Below are 18,420 nucleotides of genomic sequence, written 5' to 3'. Positions count from 1 at the left end.
ACTCTACGCGGTGACACTGGTCGCGCCTGCGATATTGTCCCCAAACTGCAGAAGCAGCAACACGACCATATTTTTCGACATGCCACATTCTATAACACCCGATTCTACGTCTGAAGACGTCCCATCACAAGAGATGTCGCACAAGGAGAACATAAAAGCCGAGCCAGAATCGCAAGATGTTGCTATGGAAGACGCATCAACACCACAGCCAGTAGCGGACAAGCCCAAAGTGAATCTGGAGGAGCTGTTCGACGAGGAAGATTCAGACGAGGAGTTTGCATCGAGTGCACCAGTAGCGACTTCTCAGGAAGAACTATCGCAGTCCGCTCCAATGTAATGCCGCTGTACAGCAGATCGACCCTCTCTGTATGCGCACTGACAGCCTACAGCAAGATAACCTCCACATCCTCGTTCTCCGACCCAGACATCATGCGCGCATTTTACCAGCGCATCTTCCCTTTTCGCCAACTCTTCCAATGGCTCAACCACGGCCCCATACCCTCGCACGATTTTGATCATCGAGAATTTGCATTTACCCTCCCCAACGAGTCATATCTACGATACCAGTCCTTTGGCACCGCCGATCTCCTGCGAAAACAGTGCATTGCGATGCTGCCCACGCGTTTCGAAATCGGTCCCATGTACAGCACCAACCCACGCGACCGCAAGACCCTGCGAAAAGCCAGTGCCTTTCGCCCCCTCATGAAAGAACTGGTATTCGATATCGACATGACGGACTATGATGACATAAGGACATGTTGCAATGGTGCCAACATCTGTCACAAATGTTGGTCCTTTATTACCATGGCGATAAAGACACTTGACATTGCGCTGCGTGAGGACTTTGGCTTCAAACACATTCTCTGGGTCTACTCTGGTCGTCGTGGTGCCCACGCCTGGGTCTGCGACAAGCGCGCCCGCGAGTTAGACGACCAGAAACGTCGCGCCATTGCAGGATACTTTGAGCTTCTCAAGGGCGGCGATCAAGGCGGCAAGAAAGTCAATGCCCGCCGCCCATTACACCCACACATTGAACGCAGTCGCCAGATATTGAAGGAGTATTTTCAAACCACCATCCTCGCTGAACAAGATCCCTGGGCGACCGAAGAGAAAGCACAGCATTTGCTGAACCTACTGCCCGACACCACTCTCCGCGCTGCCCTGCAGAAGAAATGGAGTTCCAGCCCCAACCGCTCCAGTGCCTCAAAATGGGCAGATATCGACAGTCTTGCCGAAAGCGGCAATTTATCCAAGACGCCCAAAGAACTCCTCGAAGCAAAGCAAGACATCGTTCTCGAATACACCTATCCGCGTCTCGACGCTGAGGTCTCGAAGAAATTAAACCATTTGCTCAAGAGCCCATTCGTCGTGCATCCCGGCACAGGACGCGTGTGTGTGCCAATTGACACAAGGAAAGTAGAAGAGTTTGACCCCTTGGAGGTCCCGACGGTCACGCAGTTGTTACAGGAGATTGATGACTGGGAAGGAGAAGAAGGCGAGAAGAAGTTGCAGGACTGGGAGAAGACAAGTTTGAAGCCGTACGTTGACCACTTTAGGCGGTTCATTGCCGGATTGGTCGAGGATGAAAAACCTGTGCTGAAGAGGGAGAGGGAGGAGGGGGTGGACACTATGGAGTTTTGATCGTATTGCATCGTAGTGTCATGAGCGGAAGACATGCATGATTATGTATGGTTCCGATACATTCGCGTGTCGTGGCACACAATAATATAATCTGATTGTACATTTCCAATGTTCATATTGGGATGTAAGTCATCTGGAAGTGCCTGTTATTTAAACATGAGTGGAAAGCTACATATTGTACTGTTCACGATGGTATCCCCGTAACTAGGCACCACTCCCCACTGCCCCATTTTACTTTTACTTTCTGCTCGCCCTCTGCTCTTTGTCTGCAGTTGTCTGGCTAATGTCGAGACCCAGACCCTTGCTGTCCAGGTAGACCTTGTTGTTGGACTGCTGCAAGATTTGTGCAATGTTTCTGGCGTTCTCAAACTCCCTCAGGTCCACGTACGACCTCGACTTCTTGATAGCGTCACCAATCAATTCAGCGGAACGAGCCTCACCCTGGGCGCGGACGACGGTGGCTTGCTTCTCCTGGCGGGCCTTGTCGACGACGAAAGCGGCGCGTTGGGCTTCTTGTTGAGCGACTTGCTTGGCTTCGACAGCGGCGGTGAACTCAGGGGAGAAGGCGAGGTGCTGATCATTGTTAGTAAGGTGGGGAGATGAGGAGCAGAGAGGGGTAATGTACAGTAAGTGAAACATCATCAAGCATGATGTTGAATCGCGCTGCTCTTCGCACCAAGTTGTCCCGCACCAGTCTGCTGACGTTTTCACGCTGGGTAATGAGTTGACTGGCATTGAACTGCGCCACCACACTCTTGAGCACCTCGTTGACAATCGAGGGCAAGACACGCTCGTCGTAGTCTGTGCCAAGGGTCCTGTAGATTTGGGGAAGAGCGTCGACGCGCGGTCTTGAGAGCACACGACAGGTTATGTTGACCATCTGCAAGTCCTTGGTTCCGGTAAGGGAAGCGACATTTCGTGGTTTGGCACGGACATCGTACATGATGGGCGTCTCGAACCATGGTACCCGAAAGTGCGTTCCTTCACTGTAAATTTCCTTCTGCACACCACCGACACGGGTGTACTTGATTGCTCGGTGACCACCGTCCACTGTTGCCTTGTTAGTGCCAGTGCATCTTCACAGGGTCTAAGCAATGCCTCAGCATGTCCGACGTGGGTGTATACGCACCGTTGAACAGCGCATTATTCGCCAGCCATATGCCTCCGCCCACCAAGACCAACCCTCCAATGCCACTGAAGAGACCCTTGGGCGCGCCACCTCCGCTTCCTCCGAACCTGGCTCGCTGGGTGAGCTCGCTCTGAAGGCGCCTCCACGCTTCCTTGGGATCGGGTGCGGACATGGTGATTTTGCGGATGTGTGGTTCGGCGCGGGGTGGGAGAAGCGTATGGGCGGCAGCCGGTGGAGCGCGATGGTGAGGTCGACGACGATGAGAAAATGGTAACGGCGAATCAGGACCGCCGACGCAAGGTCTGTGCCAAGACCTTACCCTCACATCTGCGGGCGGCGCATCTAGGTCCCTAGGCACAACCACAACCAATTGCTTTCATAGGGCTCATGTCTACGAGTTCTACTCTATGGTAGTTGGACCGAAATGCTTGATTCTGCTCTGTCCCCTAACTATATGTCGGATCTGCTTTTGATAACCCGCTGTTTCGTCTCAATTGTAGGCGAATGATGATGATGACGTTAGAGCACCTAGTCGCTGTCATGTGCATTGGCCACCCAATCAGTGTCATGTGTGTCCTCTAAAGCACAGCTGTCCCCAAGCTTTGGAGCATCCCATAAACGTCAGTTCGGCCCATCTGGAGGTTATTTTTCTTTTCGCCATACCTATCCATTTCAAGATACCCAATTGTTTCTTTGTTGTCTGCCTCAATTCCTTTGTAGCCGTCTTTGAAGCTTTGCGACGCCGGCGCATCCCATCATCAATCTTCTGAAGGTATGGCCAGAGTCCAAGGCTCCAGACCTTCAGCAAAACTGACAATGGACAAAAAGCTGTGAACAGGGCTTCAAAGACACTTGTAGATTGCCTCATTTCTCTCGTCCAATTCTTGTCAACCTGGACGTCACTCTTGACCCCACCGCGCGCCATGCATCTTAATTCGCATTCGCTGCGTACCATTGCTTGGTCGACCCTGGCATTCACGACCGCACATGCTCAATACATAATTGAGAACCTCAGTTTTGGCCACAAGGATGGCGCTTACATCTCTTCCGACCTTATGACAGTACCGAACTTCGTCATCCAGGGCAGCGGAGACTACGTTCCTCAGGTCTTGTCCGACCGCATACTCCTCACACCTCCATACCCAGGGAACATGCGTGGATCAATATGGGCGCAGCAACCCCTACACCACTCTGGCGATTGGACTGCCGAGATTGATTTTCGAGCGACGGGCATGGAGCGTGGTGCTGGCAATCTCCAGATCTGGTATGTCAAGGACTCGCAGGCACATGAAACACCGACAAGCTTGTACACTGCGCACAAGTTTGACGGACTGGTGCTCGTGATAGACCAGTATGAAGGTCATGGGGGTTCCGTGCGAGGTTTCCTGAACGACGGGAAAATTGACATCAAAGCTCATCCTGATCCTGACACGCTAGCTTTCGGAAAGTGCGATTACGCATACCGCAATCGTGGCGAGCTCACTCCCATTAAACTCCACCACGCCGACGGTTTCTTCGAGGTCATCGTAGACGGTGCATCATGCTTCAAGACCGACAAGGTACGTCGCCCACTCCCCTTACATTGCATTACGTCCACCATTAACATGCCATTCCAGGTCCATCTTCCCGAGGGCTACTATTTCGGCATCAGCGCCTCCAGCGCCGAGAATCCTGATTCCTTCGAAATCCACAAATTGATTGTCTCCACACGCGACGAACCTAACAAACAGCACAAACAGGAAGACCCGGTCATCTTATCACACCACCTAATTAATCGAGTACAGCATAAGCCATTACGCGAGCCGGAAAAACACGACTATTCAAAACTTCCTCCGCACCATGGGTCATCTAACAACGATATCCCCAAAGTGCTCGAGGACATGCCCGCAGCAAGCATCCACAATCAGCAAGAGCAGTTCGCCGATCTGCACAATAGGGTTCAAATTTTGAACAATTACATGTTGGATATGCTTGATTTGATGGATGAATTTGAGCATAAGATGGAACAAAGATTCACGGAAGTCATGGCACGAGTGGGGTCCATTGATGATCGAGGTGCGGCAACGATACGCGATTTGGAGAAGGTGGAGCGCAACAGTATGCAGATTCTACGCGATCTTGAAAGCAAGGATTTCAAGGATGTGCTCAATTCCGTTCATACCGCGATCGAGAACAGCCACGATGGTCTGAGAAGATCTTTGCCATTGCATTTAGGCGCTGGTATGTTATCACCTTTACTCGCGCAAAATTGATGGATGCTAACATGTCATGCAGCTGTCGAAGCACAACGCCCGAATATGATAAAGTTCTTATTTATGGCGGTCGCGGTACAGATCATGGTCACTGGCGCATACATGTTGTACAAAAAGAGAAGGGCTGCAGCGCCAAAGAAGTATCTATAGAGGAGCAGAGAGTTGGGTAGTTTTCACGGTCTTGTGGTATATTACCGGATCTCGTTGAACCATGTAGTATACTTTCTATCGGCGTTCTTGAAGTATTGGCGGAGCTGTATACAGAGCAATTTACGTATCACAAAATTGAGAACTAGCAAATGAGAAACATCGCACGTTGTTTCACAAGGCATGCATCACGATGGCAAAGGCGACAAAGTCGTTGCATTGTCAAAGATTCAATTGATTCTTCATACGACATGTGGCGAACCTATTCAGCTCTCCCTATTTTCCCTTCTGTCGTGATATCGTATCGATCGAGTCGTGTTTCCTCATGGTGATGCGCTTATTTGGCCTCGTCAAAGACATAGGTCAAGTGACAACGACCACAGTACTGGCGGTTGTGCATGGCAGCCATGAAGACACCAGCGCCGCACTCGGGCTGAGGGCACTCGCGACGAAGGCGCTCGATCTTGCCATCGCCGTCAACCTTGTAGTACTTGAGAACAGCTAGCTTGGTCTTCTTGCGCTTGTGCTTAATCTTCTTGGGGGTGGTGTACACCTTCTTCTTGCGCTTCTTGGCTCCACCACGGAGGCGGAGGACCAAGTGGAGGGTCGACTCCTTCTGGATGTTGTAGTCCGAAAGGGTACGGCCATCCTCGAGCTGCTTGCCGGCGAAGATCAGGCGCTGCTGGTCCGGGGGAATGCCCTCCTTGTCTGCTAGGTATTAGATTATGCGCGTACTGAGATGCGCCGAAGAACATACCCTGGATCTTGGACTTCACATTGTCGATGGTGTCCGAGGACTCAACCTCGAGGGTGATCGTCTTACCCGTAAGGGTCTTGACGAAGATCTTGGGAGTTCGTCAGTATTGTGTTATAGAATGCGCTGGAACTCGCATACCTGCATGATGGCGACCGTAAACAAGTTGCCTTGTTATCCTTCAGTCGTCGATGCGAAGTTTGTTGGAGGAGAGGTCCGAAAAAATGGCCAACGTGGAAAATGAGTGTGGGCGGGGTTAGTAAGCGGGCACTAGCCGCTGCTAATCGGATCGCCACACTTGCGCTTGCACCGCCACCAACCACACGCTAGATCGGGGCCTCCAACGAGTCCCGTCCCTGCCACATCTCAGAACAGAACTTTGACCAACCATGGTTTCAGTTGTTTCATCCTTTCTTTCTCTCTCTCCCGTCCACATCTTCAGCCGCACGAGCTTGCCACTTTACGTTATCAATCTTGCGATGCCCGTTCGCGCTCTGCGCTCAAGCTGGGGAAGAAAATTGTTCTGGACGAGATATTCGTAGAGTATTATTGGCCTTGGTCAAATTGAGATATCTTTGTTAAAAGGGATCACCAAAAATTGACGATGGAACAGCCTCAGCTTATTGCGCCCCTTACTCGTGACATTCATAGATGCACCGATGCAGCATCAAAGCACGTCGCCTAGATACACAAGACTACACGATACGCTCAGACGCTAGTAGATCAACACTTGTACCGCGACAAGTCCAATGCGCCTCGCAACCACCGCTTTCTGGAGAAATGATCCAGTATCGAAACAACCGAGTAACACGGGTACAATTCTCGCGCAAGACCCAGGTTCCAAGATTGACATGTGGTGATGCAATACGTGGTGTGAGGTTAGCGTTGGCGCTTATCGGCCGCACGCGTTGCGCGGCAACGAGATCCCGGGTGCTCTGTTTATGCCGGCCCATATACATCGTCATCTGCGACTATCTTTACATTTAGATATTCCTCCCTCGCATCCCTCCCCACACTCTGTTGATACTTTTATACTTCCTCCTTGCGACTAGCAAACTTGAACAAAAACCTAACCACACGTACTATTGACACAGGCTTCGGCCAGAGACTTACTTGAGATAGGCTACTGGGAGACTGCATCTGTACTGAGGAGACCATAAGGACAACGACCGCCCGGCGGAGCGCCGCTTGCCTTGCGTGAGGTATGTTGTCGATACACTGGATGCATTTCACAATGTATTGAGCAAGAGGACGCAACATCTAACACATCACAGTATCGGACCATACAGGACTTCCCCCATCCTCGAAAATCACACCCGGACTCCACCTGCATACGATATGCTGTCCACAAATATGCCAACCGGCATTCAACGCCGACGAACCCAGCACCGACGACAACTTTCCACACCTGCTGCCTTCGACGCGCAACCAGTACGCCCACAACCTGCTAACTCACCACAACGACGACATAACCGATCCGGCATGAGCCTGGACCTTCGGGGTATGACCCTGAGTACCACTCATGCCGCGCAACACGGCCATTACCCGGATTACACCACACCAGGACCCATCGACACCCGATCCTTCCAGCAGGAGGATAGTACGGTAAGTATTACTAACCTAGGACAAACACCACAGCACTCTATGCAAGTAGCGCAACCGCACAGCCAGCCCCAGCCGGGCCCACAGGACGCCTTTTTGCGATCCCCAGTACAGACCTCTCTCCCATCACCGCGCACTCCCCACCAATCTCTTCGCGCGCAGTCTCCCCAACAGCCTCCTCATTCCCCATCTAAAGCTCCTACAGAACAGCAACTGAAAGAGCTCCGTGAGCATATACAATCAGTGTATGGCTCATGTGGGCAAGTCTTTATTAACATCCTTCCAACCCCAACTGCAACACCACAGAAGCCGGTGCATTTGCCAAGCCACGAGCCGCTTACTGCGATCACACAGCCGCCAAACTTCACTGATATGGGCGATCTCAATTTTGAGCCTACGTCAAGTGCCATGACCTTCGACTTCGAGAACCCAGAGGCCGACATGGGCTACGAGTCATCATCATATTACACCTCAGATGCACTATCACCATCACCAATCTCCTCGCCAACACGGGAAACAAGAAACACTTTCCTAGAAGGTATTGAGGAGCACAAGGAGATGAGTTTCTCGCAACCACCTACACTGTTACCTAGCCCACAGTCTTCAATGGCACTCACAGGTCTGCCGCTTGATATGGAATCGTATGAGCAGTCACCAATGTTCAACGATCTCGATGTTGACGCAAGCCTCGAGTACACTGGTATTGCCCCGGAAGAAGTCCAGCGATATATCAGTGAACAAGATCCTGTTACTAGTAAATGGACTTGTCTTTATCTTGACTGTGGTAAGGTTTTCGGCCGACGAGAAAACATTCGATCCCACGTCCAAACACATCTTGGAGACCGTCAATTTAAGTGCAACGGATGCGGCAAATGCTTCGTTCGCCAGCACGACTTGAAGCGACATGCAAAGATTCATTCTGGCAACAAGCCTTACAAATGCCCCTGCGGCGCCGGCTTTGCGAGACAAGATGCGCTCACCCGCCATCGACAGCGCGGTATGTGTGTCGGTGGCTTTGCTGATGCCGTCCGAAGACAAGCAAAACGTGGCAGGCCAAAGAAGAATCGACCAGACATGGAAGACCGCGTGGACAAAGCTACTCGCACACGAAGAGCTCTGGCATCCGCAGCGCCGTCATCAGCAGGTTCGCCATATTCTGAGGTCCGATCACCATCGCCACTTGACGGCTACAAGGCAGCTCAGTCGCACAACCTGCCTCAGATGATGGCTGATGCGCAGAGCTACAATGAGTCTATGAATGCCTCAAATGACCCATTCAGGTACGTTGATTATGTTCAAACACTGTCCGCTTTACTAACAGCTATGTAGCTTTGACACTTCATCAAGTCGTTGCGTAGAAGATACAGAAATCGCGCAGTCAAATTTCATGACAACATCTTCGTACGTGAGCGACGTTGCATCCATGAACATCCTCCAGCAACTCTCTCAGAGTTCACACACACCGCCTATGTCGCCTGCGGAGCTGCGTCCTCATTCATCTGGATCGACCAAGGAGGCGAATGCCCCAGCCGAATCAAGTCCATTAAAAGGGTCGTCGTCCCCATCTAGATCGTCAATACAGTCTAACCAATTCACGACACCTCCCACATCGCCAATGGAACCAAAAGACGACTTGAATGAGCTTTTTGACATCCTTCCGGACAATTCATATTCACAGTTTGATTTAGAGATGAAGGCCATGGGCGATTTCACCTCCCTTGACAATTCCTCATACGACCTTTTGGACTTCACCGTGTAGACGTAGGACTTGGAGATTGGCACGATAAGACGAGCACATGGATGGGACCATTGTATGATAATCACGTGCTATTTTCGGCGTAATGATTGGCGTCGGCTTCATCTCTGGTAGATAACGGACGCATCGCCTTTGACTTTGTTTGGCCCGGTACAGGTACCAAGTTTTTTCGACGAGACTAGACTTGACGAACAGAACAAGTTTCGCTTCTTGGGATGCAGACGTGGGATCACGCTCCTTTTTGGGATGTTGGTTTGATTCACGGCGTTTGTGGTGCATCAATTGGTTAGCGGTCATTGGCGACGCTTCTATGAAAGCGTGCTTCATATCGCGCACTCAGTAGAAATCCAAGTGGGTCAACGGTCCATCTTTATTTCCATACATTTACAATATGCTGTGATGTGCTGTCTGACCTCTGTGCACAGTCTTGGTTGGCCCGAGGGAAATTCAATGACCATCCTATGCTCGCGTGCAGACAGATGTGCGTCTTGTAGAGTCTTCCTGCTCCTACTGCCGTGTATGGGGGGGTCCTAGATATCGCGAAGGATGTATTGTTCCTATCCTTTCTAAGCTCCTCTCACCTACTAGCATCATGGAGAAGGTGCAAACGGATCCCCCTCTAGTCATGCTGAGCTCAGACCACATTTCCGTTTGCCTTTCACCAGGGCCCGGTGGCACACCTACAGGATCTCTTCTGACTCAACGGACTTATATTTTACATGAATCACTACTCGGCTGCGGCTGCTTTTGTTGCCTGGCTCTATCCTTCCTTTGTCCATCACATAGTCTCTATCTCGAACATCACACTCAATCATGGACAATGAAACGGCTACCAAGATCCAGCCTGTTAAACGTCACCTCGGCCACGCGCTCCTCGATGTGATCATCCGGCCTATTCTGCGCATATCTCCTCTCCAGATTTTCCAAAAATGCAAAGCGCTATTTGTTCTCATGTCTACGACCCAACGCATGCTCGCCATCACCATCCCCATCCTGTTCGTCATTGCCGAGTATGAGCAGCCAGGCTTCCTCCCTAATTTCTATGGACTCATAAATTCCATCATAATCTGTTCTCTTGCTGTGCTCTTTGTTTTCGCCATCATCGCACTGACAGACTGGTATGAGAACGCAGTCTGGCCCTGGGACGAACCAGGCTGGGTATGGCCATGGGAACGCTGGTTCTGGGCTTCCAATCTCACAGACAGCGAGTTCAGTATGAGCACGTCTTCCATGCAGGATACCGAGTTTGGAGTCTTGTGCGAAGCACCCCGTGAGGAGGATGTTGTGGAATCGGTAGAAGCAGAGGAAGTGCAGGAGTCAGAGAAGGGGGTACAGGACTTAGAAGAGGAGGTTCAGGAGTCAGAAGAGGAGCTGGACGAACTGAGCAAAGAACCGGTTGCTGCTTTTCAACCAGCCAGTCCGCAAGGATCTATGTATTCGCCCTCACCGTCTCCGTCTGAAAGCCAAGACGAAGAGGAGATGGCCATCCCGCCTACACCACTGCTTCCGCGAGGCATGCGCTCTGAGTCCATGCTGCCTCCGCCAACGCCCGCCGATATACACCGAAGTGGATTGTTGGGCGAGTCGCCTATGCCACCACGCTTCCAAGATTTTGACGGAAACCCCTATGCGATGCGTACTGATGCGAGATCTACAATGAAAGAGTGGGGTCGGCCGGCCGCTACGTCTGCGGACAAAGCAAAGGCCTTGAAAATTATGAATGACTCTTTGGCGATTGATCGCGAGGAGGAGTAGTTACCTAGTCTTGGACCCAAGCAACCTGGAGATTGTGACAGTACACTCAGTTCAGTCCCAATGCACGTTGATCATGCACCAGGATATAACATGTGAGGGATGGAGATTCTAGTGCTATAGCTTGTGTTGACAATCCATACTTATGCTATATTCGTTGAGTTCCATATATATGTGCTCCTCTGCGTTGAAGCAAGAGCGTTTCGTGATGTATTGACGTGGTAGAGCATCTTTGTCAGACTTATATAACCTGTAGCACTATTGCCTGTAAAAACATTGGTACTTGGACACTACGGTAAAAAATTGTTTACTGTAGAATGGTACGCTAGGGGTTTACTATATAGGTGTAAACTAACCTTATGTATACCTATAAATAGGTTTAAAGTAGTGGTTTACTTTTTTATAGTATAAACATAGTGTGGTTTACTATAGACCTATTAGTAGAGTAAATAAGGTAGTTTATAATAGACCTATTAGTAGAGTATATAAAGTAGTTTATAAAAGATAAAATATAAGTATTAGGTATAGTAATAATAGTATTAGATTTTTTTTAGTATCCTTATATAAACTACTAGTACGTTATTGCCTATCCTATACCTAGGCCTAACCTGCCTAATTAATAGCCTATACCCGCCTAATTAATAGGCCTAAAACTACCTAATTATTAGCCTATACCTGCGTAATAATTAGCCTATACCTGCGTAATTATAAGGCTATCTACTACGTACCTTACTTATTTTTAGAAAACCGTGGTATAATGTAAATTAAATAGGTATACAAGTAGTATAACTACGTAGTAATTAGTGTAAGTTAGTATATCTAATAATAGTCTAGCGCAATATATAGATAATATACTTACCTAATAAATACTAGTATGTTATATAGTAATAGTGTTAGTATAAAGAGCCTAGTACTATAAAGCTAGATATAGACCTATTGTGGAAATTTAGATTACTAAGGTTAGGAATAATTTAGAAGATAGATTATTAGATTATATCTACTACGATCGTACTTATATATATAGAGCTTTAGCTACCCTTACTAGAAGGTAAATAATTAGTAAACCTTCCTTACTAGAGCTCCTGCTTTTTATTAGGCACTTAGTAGTAAGCTAGTAGTTAATTAGATAGTAGGTTATATAGGGGTATTAATTAGGGTTAATTAGATTAAGATACTCTATAATCTAATTAATATCCCTCCTATAATATACCCCCTAGGTATAGGTAGATCTTTTATTATTATAGTTATACTTATAGTTAGTAGGTAGTGTAGCTAATTAGAGTGTTATATATCTAAAGGGTTAAATTAGCTTACCCTTTAGATACTAACTAGCACGCCTTCCTTATTTAGCCTATGCTTATATATATAAATATTATCTAGACTAAGCTCTATAACTCTATCTACCTAACTATAATTTTTATTATAGCTTAAATTATAAGATTATATAACCTTAAAGATCTAAACTATATTTATATCCTTACTAACCTATATCTTAGTTAAAGTTAAAAACTACTACTTATACTTACTCTACTTATACTACCTTTATTAGCTCCTATATAGCTAAAGCTATAGTTACTAAAGCTACTACTACTAAAGAAGAGTATACTACTACTAAGCGTAAGGCTATTATAGAGTGTATAGTAGCTAAGTATATAGCTACTACTACTATAGTTAAGATTATAAAGCTAAGGAAGGGCGCTCCTACTCTAGCTCCTACTACTCTAGCTCTAACTCTAGCTCCTGCTCCTCCCTAGACCCTGCCCTATACCCCTGCCCCTACTCCTACTCCCTCTCTAGCTCCTAAGGAGACCCTAAGATCCTCCTATTATAGAGAGTCTAGTATTTATTATACTAAAACTTATCTAAATTATCTATATTTAGCGCTCTTTAATAAGTCTAATAGTAAGTGCTATAACTCTTCTAGTAAGGGGACTTAGTACTAGTAGTACTCCTTTAAGTATAGCTATATCCTAATATATATAATCTATATAAGAATTTTTCCTTTATAATACTTTAGTAAAATCTTATACTAATAAACTAATAGCCCTAAGCTTACCTAATATTCTACGCTATCCTTCCTAATAAGGAAGCAGGCAGGTAAGAGCTAAGACCTTCTTAAGAATAAGAAGTAGAGGGTCTTAGTACTCCTTAAGGAGAGCAAGGCTAAATAGCAGGAGCTAGTAAAAGCTACTACTACTACTACTAAGCTTGCGCGCAAGGCTACTACTATAGCTAAGGGCGCCTAGAGCTCCTTATTAGAAGATAAGGACTCTAGCTCCTCTAAGGTTCCCCCTATAGATCCTAGGTTAAGGTAACCTAGGTAGCTCCCTATAGACTCTAAGGCACGCTTTACACACGTAATAGAGCTCCTTAGGGAAGCTACCTAGTTAATAATAGAGAGGTAGGCTATAGTTAGTTATTCTTATATTATATATTAATAGATCTTATATACTACCTTACTTTAATTAATACTATATAATATATACTCTACTATTATATAACTTTAGGTACTCCCTAAATCTTATAAATTATTATATAGTTAGGTTTTTAGTAAGCCTATTAGCTAGTATCTTACTAGTAGGTAGGTAGGTAATATAGAAAGATCCCTTTATATACTCTTATTTTAACTATATATTTTAAATATCTATATAGCGTAGCTTAGTAGTAATCCTTTTATTATTACCTACTACTAACCTAATAGTTTATTAATTATTATAATTAATTATCTAGGTAGTATCTAAAGTAAGGTGTATTTTAGTTAAAAAGTGTTTTAACGCTATTACTTCTTTACTTACTTGCTTAAGCGCAAGGAGCTCTACCTTAGTAGTTAAAGTAGTAATAGTTGCTTATTAAGCTACCTTCTAAATAATAGGTCCTCTAAAGAGCGTAATTAGGTATTTATATAATAATTGCTAAGTATTAATATTATTAGTAAATAATATATTACTATATATTATAAGCTTATTAAGATCCCTATTCTTATATTAGATTAATTAGTATTAAGTTTAGTATAGATAGACAATTACTTAATTAACTATATTAAAGTGTTGTTTAGATAGGTTAGTAAGGTATTAGGAGAGCTAGGAGGCTATATAGGTAATATTAGGGCGCACTATAATTAAGGTGTAAAGGATTAATCTAACGCGCTCCTAATAGTCCTTAATCTCTTTTTTATTAGCTTCTCCTATACTCTTTTTAATATCTTTACTTAATAGTAGTGTAGTAGGGAATTTTCCTATCTCTACTAGATTAAATTTCTTTATAATCTTGTTAATATATTTATTATAAATAAGTGTTATTATCTATCTCTTTCTATCCTAGATTACTCTTACCCCTAGAAACTAGCTTATAGGTCCCTTTTCTTCTATAGTATATCTTTGCTTTAGAGCTTAGATAACTTTGTAAGCTTAGCTTGCGTAGTTTTAGTAATAGAGTAATAGGATATTATCTATATAGAATATTAACAAGATACTACAATCTCTATTAAAGAATAGGTATAGCTCCTCTTTAGAAGTAATAAGCTTATTTTCTTAGAGTATAGTTAAGAGCTTATTATACTATAATAATAGTAAGTCTTTTAGTCTATATAGAGCTTATTTAAGCTTAACGCACTTCCTAGGTATTTAATATTCTTTAGGTAGCTTATAGATAACTATAGGGTGTTAATCCCTTAAGGCGTTAAGGAAAGCTCTAATAATATTATATTAATATATCTTAAGGTTAAACTTAGCTCTAATAGCTATTATAGTCCTAAAGGTTTAAGCTACTAGGGTAGCTACGTAGGTTAAATAAATTAAGTTAGTAAGCTATAGATCTCCTCTTACTACTATCCTTACTTTACACTTAATTAGGTAACTATCCTAATTAAGCTTATATATAAACACCTATTTAAGTAGGAGTAGATACTCTCCTTTAGTTAGCCTATTAATCTCCTCCTAGGTACTAGCTTTTAGTAGAGTATTAATTTCTTTATATACTACGTCTCTAAATTACTATTCTATTTAGTAGTTATAGAGATCCTTCTATTATTTTAGCTCCTTTTGTAGAGCGTCCTAGTGCGTATTTCTTTTAGGGTTTTTAGGGGATTTGCTCCCTATTACTACTATAATTATAGCATAGATTATAATATTTAGTTTAGGATATACTAAAAGATTATATAAGGGATTTCTAATTAGATCTATATCTAATAGATCTATTACTATGTATATCCCTATACTTATAGAGCCTTCTAGTAGTTTATTAGGGTCCTATCCCTAAGCTTGCTTACTAACACACGTTAGTAGTAGTCCTTTAACTTATAGTTTTCTACTTCTTCTAGGAGCTCTAGGTGCTGCTTGTAAGGGATCTATAGGAGATATAGAATCTAGTCCTAAAGTAGGTAGGTAGGAGCTCTACTTACTACCCCTATAAGAGCTAGATAGGGTGCCCTTACCTATCTCTGTGCTCTTATAGAGTAACCTACTAATAGCACTCTCCTCTCTAGGTCTTTCCTAGGAGCTACCTATTGTAGCATTAAAGTAAGTTAGATTACTACTATCTTAGGTAGTAAGACCCTAATCTATAACCTATATAGATCCTTTATCTCTTATACTAAAGTTTAGTTCTAGTGTTAGTTTAGGAGTTTAGAGCCCTATTAGCTTAGGGGACTTTATATAGATCCTTTGTGCTAAGCTAGCTATGCTTAGTACCTACGCTAGAGGTGTCTGCTTAGGGGGTTATAAATTACTAGGCTAGCTAGCCTAATTATCTACCTCCTCTAGCTCTACCCTACCCCCTAGCTCCTACACTAGGTTTAGTCCTCCTTACTTACTAGACTCCTTATATTGCTCTACTATAATATAAAGCTAATTAAAGATATTAAGCTCTTTATATACTTCTCCTATATTATAGATTTTATCTTTGCTAATAATATTAACTATCTTTTAAGCCTCTAACTATTAAAGCTACTCTAGATCTTTCTCTTTATAGAAAAGATCCTTATTAAAGGTAACGTTCTGCGTTATAATAATCTAATTAAGCAAGGGGATCTATATCCTATATATATTAGATACTCTATATCCTACTAGATATCTAATATAACCCTAAGGGTTTACCTTAAAAACCCTCTTGTAACGCCTAGCTACTTAATCTCTATTAAGGGGGTAAGCTTAACAGCTATAGGCGTATATTCCGCTCTAATTAGGGCGGAGATTAGTAGTTGCCTCCCTTATCTACTCTAGTTGCTACTACCTAAAGTATCTAGTAAACTAACAATCTAGTACTTTGTTAGGTAATATTATATTATAAGTATAGGACAGGCTTATATTATAGAGCTAAGTTGCTACTTTAATAATTTTAGGCTAGAGCTTTATTAGTAGGTTAGCACTAATCCTTATTTTAATTAATTTTATTATAATCTCCTACCCTACTCTTTCTACTCCTCTATTAGGTTTATAGGTATATACAGGTAAGCTCTTAATTTTAATACTATTATTAGCTACCTAGATCTAAAAACAAGATTCGCCACGCTAAGGGAGCATTATAATATTATTATCTTATATAATCTTAACTATACTAAGCTTATATTAGTTAAGTATTAAGCTCTTAAATTTTTTAAATACCTATATAATCTTATTAAGGTTTTTAGCTTATAGTAGATAGGTATAAAGCTTTCCTAAGTAGTTGCACTTTAATACTAAGATCTATTGCTTATAAGCTATACCTATTAGCATATTAAATAGATCCTATAATACCTAGTAGTATAGACGTGGTAATCTTTCCCTTAGTTATCTTAATATAACCTATTAGGTATATATAATAGCGCAGTGCTCGTATTTGCTCCTAGGAGTTCCTTTAATCCTAATATTTGTTATAGACTGGCCTTAAGGGAGAATGCAATAAGCGTTAATAATAGTATTTAGTATCTTAAAGGAGAGGTAAGCCCTTAGCGCCTTTTTATAGGTGTGTAATGTGTTCGCTTAGTAGTGGTGTTAGACTTAGTCTATCTTGTGTTAGACCTAGGCTTAGGTATAAGCCTAAGCCCTTTATATACCCCTAACCTTCCCTATAAACTATTATAAAATTATCTTTCTAGGGGTCTAGGGTTATGTCTTTGTACCCTATAATCTATTTTAGGCTTTATTTCTATATATTCTTAGGTTTTATTATTATATCTTTATGTTCCTTCCTAATTTATAATAGGCCTGTATATTAAGCAGTACGCGCGCGTGTAAAGGACTTAGGCTTATGCCTAAGCCTAGGTCTAACACAAGACGGACCAAGTCTAACACTACTACTAAGCGAACACACTAGACACCTATAAAAAGGCGTGGAGGGCTTATCTCTCCTTTAAGATACTAAATACTATTATTAACGCTTATTGTATTCTCCCTTAAGGCTAGTCTATAATATTTTAGTATCTTCTTCTAAATATACTATAATAGTAATAAGAGATAGACGCGCTAGATATTTAGAATAACTAGGTGCAACCTAATATAGTAGAAAGGCTAATATAATAGGTCTATAGTTTAATAGAATAATAGGCTTAAGACTCTACTATAATAGCTATACTATATTAATAGAATAAGGAAATACGTAATTAGATTCTATCCTAACCCTCCTCTAAGCCCGCTAGGTTTAATAATATACTGCCTCTGCCCTCTCCTACCTTATATTGCAAACCCTTCCTAGTTAGCTTACTATATAATAGCACTAAGGCAAACTTCTCCTCCTAGTAAATAACTATAGAGTTTAAACTACGTGCAGATAAGGTCTTTATTAGGGATAAGGAGGCAAGGTTTATATATATTTAGTCCTAGTTATTACCTACAGTCTAGCGCGCTATAGCACTATACTTTAAGGATAGTGTATATAAGCGTTAGGATATAAGCAGGTTTCTTAACTACCTAGTATTCTATTATAGTAACTATTATAGGCAGGAGCGCGCCTAAGTTGCGTTAGAACACTTATATTAGGGCTAAAATTAGCCTTTTATAGAGTTCTTTGTAAATTTTATATAGCTTTTTATATAGTTAGGAGGTTTATACTAGGATAATAAATAGAAGCTTTTATAACTTTAGTAATCTCTTAATAGCTATATACGCTTAGTTTCCCTTAATAGGGGAGTCTCTAGGATAAACTATAATATAGCTATAGAGGAATATAAGATAATTATAGTAGATATTAAAATAGCCTCTCTAGAACTAGGTTTTCTTTAGGCTAGTAAGTCTAAGGAACCCTAGTAGAAGTCTGCCTTAGATTAGGATAGCGATATAAATATAGTAGAAGTGGCAGCCTTATTAAGTGTACCTACTAAACTACTAATATTATATCCTAACTAGATCCTACAGGACCTGTTTAATATATAGAAACTAGTAAAGGTCTATACCTAGTGTAGATAGGGTGGTTA

General features: G+C 43.3%; 7 protein-coding genes across 7 annotated transcripts; 4 read left to right on the top strand and 3 right to left on the bottom strand.

Moving 5' to 3' along the window:
* Positions 1-33: 33 nt before the first annotated feature.
* IAQ61_004750 (uncharacterized protein) lies at positions 34-1,655 on the top strand. Its single transcript, XM_066096484.1, has 2 exons — positions 34-333; positions 390-1,655. The coding sequence occupies exons 1-2, from the start codon at positions 80-82 to the stop codon at positions 1,639-1,641; spliced, it is 1,506 nt and encodes a 501-aa protein (XP_065953802.1). The 5' UTR covers positions 34-79; the 3' UTR covers positions 1,642-1,655.
* On the bottom strand, positions 1,656-3,014 carry PHB2 (Prohibitin-2, subunit of the prohibitin complex (Phb1p-Phb2p)). The gene is made up of 3 exons (XM_003839356.2): positions 2,771-3,014; positions 2,267-2,691; positions 1,656-2,214 (listed from the first exon to the last, which is right to left on the bottom strand). The coding sequence occupies exons 1-3, from the start codon at positions 2,940-2,942 to the stop codon at positions 1,879-1,881; spliced, it is 933 nt and encodes a 310-aa protein (XP_003839404.1). The 5' UTR covers positions 2,943-3,014; the 3' UTR covers positions 1,656-1,878.
* Positions 3,015-3,366: 352 nt separating this feature from the next.
* IAQ61_004748 (uncharacterized protein) lies at positions 3,367-5,374 on the top strand. The gene is made up of 4 exons (XM_003839354.2): positions 3,367-3,542; positions 3,599-4,329; positions 4,387-4,990; positions 5,045-5,374. Exons 2-4 carry the CDS (start codon positions 3,694-3,696, stop codon positions 5,170-5,172), a joined length of 1,368 nt encoding a protein of 455 aa, XP_003839402.2. The 5' UTR covers positions 3,367-3,542; positions 3,599-3,693; the 3' UTR covers positions 5,173-5,374.
* A 132-nt stretch (positions 5,375-5,506) lies between these two features.
* Positions 5,507-6,014, bottom strand: UBI::CRP6 (Ubiquitin-40S ribosomal protein S27a; the record flags this gene model as incomplete). Its single annotated transcript, XM_003839353.2, has 2 exons — positions 5,507-5,877; positions 5,927-6,014. Coding segments are annotated over 2 exons (459 nt in total), but the record flags the coding sequence as incomplete, so codon positions are not given.
* Positions 6,015-6,672: 658 nt separating this feature from the next.
* IAQ61_004746 (uncharacterized protein) lies at positions 6,673-9,284 on the top strand (the record flags this gene model as incomplete). The annotated part of the gene is made up of 3 exons (XM_066096483.1): positions 6,673-6,736; positions 7,077-8,805; positions 8,873-9,284. The coding sequence occupies 3 exons, from the start codon at positions 6,673-6,675 to the stop codon at positions 9,282-9,284; spliced, it is 2,205 nt and encodes a 734-aa protein (XP_065953801.1).
* Positions 9,255-9,578, bottom strand: IAQ61_004745 (uncharacterized protein; the record flags this gene model as incomplete). Its single annotated transcript, XM_066096482.1, has 1 exon — positions 9,255-9,578. The coding sequence occupies one exon, from the start codon at positions 9,576-9,578 to the stop codon at positions 9,255-9,257; it is 324 nt and encodes a 107-aa protein (XP_065953800.1).
* A 516-nt stretch (positions 9,579-10,094) lies between these two features.
* IAQ61_004744 (uncharacterized protein) lies at positions 10,095-11,036 on the top strand (the record flags this gene model as incomplete). Its single annotated transcript, XM_066096481.1, has 1 exon — positions 10,095-11,036. One exon carries the CDS (start codon positions 10,095-10,097, stop codon positions 11,034-11,036), a length of 942 nt encoding a protein of 313 aa, XP_065953799.1.
* Positions 11,037-18,420: the final 7,384 nt, after the last annotated feature.

The sequence above is a fragment of the Plenodomus lingam genome (genome assembly GCF_022343315.1).
Source record: "Plenodomus lingam strain CAN1 chromosome Unknown contig_19, whole genome shotgun sequence".
NCBI classification, from domain to species: domain Eukaryota; kingdom Fungi; phylum Ascomycota; class Dothideomycetes; order Pleosporales; family Leptosphaeriaceae; genus Plenodomus; species Plenodomus lingam.
Note: the sequence above shows the minus strand (reverse complement) of the source record. Positions and strands in the feature narration are given on the sequence as shown.